General features: G+C 43.3%; 1 protein-coding gene across 1 annotated transcript; it reads right to left on the bottom strand.

The window, feature by feature from the left end:
• Positions 1-3,718: 3,718 nt before the first annotated feature.
• LOC142312614 (forkhead box protein I2-A-like) lies at positions 3,719-5,971 on the bottom strand. The gene is made up of 2 exons (XM_075351608.1): positions 5,404-5,971; positions 3,719-4,224 (listed from the first exon to the last, which is right to left on the bottom strand). Exons 1-2 carry the CDS (start codon positions 5,969-5,971, stop codon positions 3,719-3,721), a joined length of 1,074 nt encoding a protein of 357 aa, XP_075207723.1.
• Between the last annotated feature and the right edge of the window lie 342 nt (positions 5,972-6,313).

The raw sequence follows: 6,313 nt of genomic DNA, 5'->3' as shown, positions 1-6,313 counted from the left end.
GGGCCAAACTGCTCCAGCTCTAGGCCCCAGATTCACAGGACAGCTCACTCTGTGTCTGTTCACTTCTGCTGCTCCCTACAGACTAACTAACTCCTCCCCCAGGTCAGGCTTAAGGAAGCTCCCTGAAACTTCAGGTTCAGAGCTCCCCCTACTGGCCTGAGGGAGAAACTGCGGTGGATGTTAACTTACTGGCCAGTAGATTTCCCCATTACCTCCAGGCTCAGCATTAACCCTCAGGAGGGCAATGCTGTTGTGGCGACCAGGTCCTAGGGCGCCACATACCACCCCCCCCCCCCCCCCCCCCCCCCCCCCCAAAGCCTTACAGTACAACATGGGTGTAGTTAGGTTTGGGACAACCAGTCCACGTGCTCGAGGTGCTAAGTGCAATGCTGCTACTAGGCCTTGCCTATGGTATTTAGGAATAGGGTTAATGCAGGAGACTTAAACGCTACTGAAACTAATGTTAGAGATCTGTTTGCATTTAGTAAATTGTATATATTTGAGCATTTTTTGCCTTCAGTAAAAGGACAGTGCTGATACAGACGGGTCCACATGCAAGGTCTTAATTTACAGTAAGGGGCGGCAACAGTTGGCATAATGCTGGTGCTGAAAAACAAAAACAGTAAAGAATGTGCCAGCCTGCCATGCCCCTATCAGTCCATGGCACTGCGACTACCCCTGACAATAACCGGTTGTAAACCTCAGCATTCAGGATGGCCGCAATTACAGAGCTCCCCTGCAGGGATCCGGATTTATTGAGACGCTCCATTAAATCCCCTTTTTTTATTCCTTCCATCACAATCACTGACATCTTCTTACAGAGAAGAACAAAGAATTATTATAATTTTCTTTTCGGGGGATGGGAGCACAAAACAACAACAACACAATGTGTGAACACAGAGGCGGCTGAACGTCCACACGCACGGAATTACATCATCGGTTCTGGCGCAAGAATCAAAGAAAGTGGAGTAAATATTATGATCGGTGGATAATTAACTGTAACAGAACCAGTTATTGGTGTCACAGATGGTCAGTGAGGGACTGCAGCCCCCCAAAAATACCTAGACTGGACGTCCTTAATCTGAGAAGTGGTCTAAGGCTGCGGTCAGACAGCTGTAGCTTCCCTCATGCCAGAGATTCGGGCCAATTAGGCAAATGACACTCGGATCAAACTCAAGAGTTTGATCAGGGTCATCCAATTTTCTTGAATTCGCGTCAGAGCACAGGTGGGGAGAAGAGGAGAACAAGGTCTCCATCCCATAAGTCCGCACACATCGGATGTCTTCCGAGTGCAACCCAATGATGTCCAGGCATCTGAATGGGTGAGCGTTGGCCAATTTACACTGTCAATCACAGCATACTACTAATTTGTCATTCCAAATTGGCATGAAGGGGGGGGGGGGGGGGGAATCTCGCATTGCACTCTGACCAATGCTAGTCAATGAGGGACAGCAGTTGGTCAGCTGTTCTCGCATTCAGATTATGGATGCGAGAAAAGTAGCAGCATGCTGCGATTTTCTGCAAGAGCCGTATCTCTTGCACCCACTCAAGTGAATGGGTGCAAGAGAAACATCGGACTGCACTCGCATGTTATCCTAGTGCAGTGCGATATACGCACAAGCTGACAATGGTGGAGATGGGGAGGGGGGGGGGGGGTTAGCCCCTCCCTCTCCTCCGCTGCGCCCGTCCTCAGCTTCGCAGTTGTGATCTGATCACAAGATTGGGTCACAGTCGCATGACACTCTGCTCACGCTCACAGCAGAGCCTGAGCCGGGGGTCATTAGTATATTGCATCTGATGATCTTGCATCGGATGCCATACGCTCGCGTGAGTCCAGCCTTAAGCTGCGCATGCGCAATCTGCACTCGATTTATGGTCTATGGGACTAGCCATGTGCACCTCTGCTCCATTCAGGACATCCTCAAGGCCTGATCCTGGGATTGGTGCAGGTCCCATCAGTTGGACCCCCAGTGATCTGCAAGTTATCCTTAATCCAATTGATAAGGCATAAGTGTTTTTGTATCATTAGTAGACACTCCTATAATCAATTAGGACAAAAAGGACCAAAGAGGTCAAGACACATAAGCAACACAAGTCTTATCCATTTTGCAATTAAGAGCGCCCATCTCAATTGCATCTAATTGAGCAGGGTGCATATAGTCACCTGCTATGCAGGATGAGCACACAAAGGAGTTTTATCCACAATGTGTGAACATTACTGTGGATGCACAATCACTCATTCAACTTAATAGAGGATCACCGATTTTACACCTTTCCACCCCCTTCCTCCCCTTTAGAACTTTGGACTCAGCAGATCCTCGTATGACCAGGATTGGAAGGAAGGATCGGCATGTGGGTGCTGAAAATGCACCGATATTAAGAGGTTGTCTGTTACTTTTACATTGATGACCTATCCGAAGGACAGGCCGAACAATGTCAGATTGGCCAAAGTCCGACACCCCCACAGATCAGCTGTTCTTTGTGCCGGAAATGCTCAGTTTCTGGCTGGATACTGCACATTGCCTATTATTGATCCGAATAGGAAGCAGATGTGCAGTACCCGGCTGTAGGCACTATCAGAAGACTGAGCAACTCCAGATCTGATCATGTCCGGCCGCCTGCTGCTGCCACCAGTATGAAAACAGCTGACCGGTAGGGGTACTGGGTGTCGGACCCCAGCTAATCTGACATTGATGGTCCATCCCAAGGCTAGACCGTCAATGTTAAAGTAGTGGACAGCCCCTTTGACGCTTGAAAGGAATGCAACTTCATTGACAATGGGAAAAAAAAACAAAACACAACAACCAACAACAACCACCACAACCACAACCACAACAACCACAACAAACACAACCCCAAAAACTTTCAAATAAAGACAAATACACTAATCCATTAAGAAAATTCTATTTTTATCTTTCATAAAATGCAAGAATATATTCTTTGAATACAGTTTTTTTTTACAACAGCTAAACAACAACAAAAAAAAAACCTGAAACATCAAAACACAAACCTTGCAGAAATACCATGTGTAGGGCGATGGCAAAGTGTACATGTAAGGCCGGTTTCACATTTGCGTAGTTTTGACGGAAACAGAATCCAGCACAGATGCAGTACAGTTCATTTATTTACAGTGAAAGTGCGACAACATGCAACACCATGTGGACACATGTGGTTGTGTATGAAGCAAACAACCCGCATGGTGTCACGCATCCACTGTAAATAAGTGAACTGTACTGCATCTGTGCTGGATTCAGTTTCCGTCAAAACGACGCAAATGTGAAATTGGCCTTAGAGCTCAGATTGTCCTCGTAGGGTGAATTAGGAATTTTCAGACACAAGAGTCCATGTTACACCAGTAAGCATGCTTTGTACAGATTGTCAACTGGAGCCCCCAGTCCCGAAACCACCACAAATCAGAATGTGGACACCAGATAATCCCATGCTACTATTTTATTCCAATTGGACCATAAACTTGCTAACTGCATGGTCATAAAAATCCATCATACGTGTCTGTAGCTTGGAAAGCCACCCCCTAATGTAATGGCCAAGAGCGAGCGAATTCCAAACAAGTCTCCTCGCCATATAAGTTTGGTGTGTTTCCTCAAGAGAAATATTGTGATGTTAAAGTGCAAAGGTCGGGTCCAGTGATTAAATATACACTAAAGAGTAAAATCAGAGTCCAGCAGATTAAAAAAATTGAAATAAAATAAATCCCTCATCACCCCTGTGCTTTCCGGTTATAAAGTATGTGGTTTACAGGTGGAAAGTTGATGAGGGGCGAGCACAGGCCATGCGGATTGGTTGGGGAATGCCAAGAATTGAAGTTAACTTGAGCAATGGATTCTCCGGGCAGCGAAGAGCTGTGGTAGTCATTGGGGTAACTGAGGGGAGCATGTTCTGTGAAATAACATTTGGAGGGTGAGAAGTAGTCACTGAACGAAGTGTACGCCCCATCACTCCCCGTTGCATTTACAGCGGATGGGACGTTGACAAAACAAGAGCTGGTGTCCAAAGCTGGAGAAGACGCGGAATTAGAATTCATTTTATTGGCTGGAGATCCCGCAATGCTGTCAGACCCAAGAGAGGTCACCTTCTTATCGTCATCATCATCTAGCTTTTTAGATCGTTTACTTGCATTGTTGCCCTTCCTCCGCTTCCGTCTGAAGTTACCGTTATCGAACATCTTGTTGCAGTTTGGATCGAGAGTCCAGTAGTTCCCTTTTCCTGTGGAAACCAAAAGCAAAAACACTAAAGCCTTGTTCACAGGTTTTATATACACAAAGCAGATTCATTTGATAACCTTCCTTTAAAAGGGAACAGTCACCATGAAAATATAGTCCAGTCTTATCCCCAGCAGTTTTTGGACAGTTTAACAAGGACAGACAAGTTCATAATGGCTGCCGCTCGCCCATCATCAAATGATGTCATCAAACTCTCAGTGCCCCTAATTAAAAGGATGTAGGGGGGGATAAGAGAACAAAAAAAAAAAAAAAAAAAACAAAACACACACCCCCACCACCTGTTATGCAAGGTTATACATACACAGGTGGATTTTTTTATTTTTTTTTGTTTTTAGGGCAGTCAAAAAAAAAAATAAAAATGGAGTTTTGTATTGGAACCCACTTCATTAAAAGAGTTTTGCAAACTAACTTTTTTTTTGCCTGCGTCTTCAAGAAGTTGTGGATTTTTGGAAGGGGTTTTTTTTCCCTGATTTTTTTTTTTGTTGGGGGAGGGTTTAACACACCACACACTTTTTTTCTATTTAAGTTATTCAATAAAAATTATTTTTTTAGAATTGATATAAAAGTAAATCTTTAGAATAAAATGATATTTTTTCTAAATATTTTATTGAAATTAAAAAAAAAATATTTTTTTTTAATTCAATAAAAATTATATCTTCAATAAAATAAATCTTTAGAAAAACAAAAACAATTATTAGACACACAAATTAAGATATTTTAAAAACTTTTATGAACAAGCCAGATGACAAAAAAAACAAACAAGGAGAGAAACAGCTCACCACATAATCTCTTAATAAAGGCTTTAAAATGTCACACACACACATATACATACCGTACATATACACACACATATATATATATATACATATATATATATATATATATATACATACACACACACACACACACACATATATATATGTGTATATATAATCTATATATACATATATATATATATATTTTATATATAAAAAAAAAATGAGACATATGTACTCTTCACTGGGTACTGGGCAAGATTGCAGAAAAATTTTACAACATTTCTAGAAATTGGAAATAATTAGCTGCAAATATCTGGGTGAGTGCCACGCTCTAGCAGCAACAATTCACGGATGAACTCCAAATTACTTCTAATAGATGCCGAAGCCCCTATGGGACCACTCACCCGGATCGTTATCGTCCCTCGCTACCTTCTTGAAGCAGTCGTTGAGTGACAAGTTGTGTCTTATGGAGTTCTGCCAGCCAGCCTTGTTCTTCCTATAAAATGGGAAGTTTTCCACCACATAGTTATAGATTTGACTGAGGGTCAGCTTTTTCTCCGGAGCATTCTGAATAGCGAGGGCTATTAAAGCCGAATAGGAATAAGGTGGTCTCATGGTTTGGATCAGGTCTTCATTGTTTAGATAAGTCACCCACGGAACATCTCCAATTCTATTCTCAGTAGGAGTCAAAACTTGAGCTTGGCTGTTGGCATAGCCACTTGTCAAACATCTGGAGCCATTCCTATTGAGGAATGACGGATTAATGGCCAAGCCACCAAACCACCAATATGGGTCAGAATTTGGCTTTGGATAGTTGGATACACCATACACTGATGGCTGCGTCGGAGGCTGGGGCAGGTTCTGCTGATATAGATTAAGGTAGTCTCTGGAGAAGACATCCATGTCTTTTAAATCCTGGATATAGGAACATTCCGGCTGGGAACTGGACGTTTGCTGTCCAAAAGCATCCATGCTAATTCCTAGGGATTGCTTCTCTGAGAGATGGAACTAGACTTGTCCTCAGTCTCCTAATGAGCTCCAAGCTGGGGGTGGCATTGAAGTAATGACCTTCTGCTCAGTTTACAGGGAGTTTCCACTCAAGCCCTAAAGTAGCTGAAAGAGTTTATAGTAATGAGCTGGTGCCGCCCCAGCCCTCCCCTTTGCAGGACACAACTCTGGTATTCAGTGTCTATGGATCATTTCCATGCAGTGCACACAGCTCATCCTATACCTGGCTCATCTTTTAGGCTGAGTTCACATGCATTAGAATAGATCCTGCAGAAATCCGTTTCGAAAAAAGTTCTGCAAACAGAA

This window comes from Anomaloglossus baeobatrachus, chromosome 5 (genome assembly GCF_048569485.1).
Source record: "Anomaloglossus baeobatrachus isolate aAnoBae1 chromosome 5, aAnoBae1.hap1, whole genome shotgun sequence".
Lineage (NCBI taxonomy): Eukaryota > Metazoa > Chordata > Amphibia > Anura > Aromobatidae > Anomaloglossus > Anomaloglossus baeobatrachus.
This window is presented reverse-complemented; position numbering and strand designations above follow the sequence as displayed.

Excerpts from the sequence above, each read along its gene's own strand:
- LOC142312614 (XM_075351608.1), bottom strand. The coding sequence starts at position 5,971 with ATGGATGCTTTTGGACAGCAAACGTCCAGTTCCCAGCCGGAATGTTCC. Across the intron at positions 4,225-5,403 it reads GAGGGACGATAACGATCCGG|GAAAAGGGAACTACTGGACT; the intron begins GTGAGTGGTCCC and ends TGGTTTCCACAG.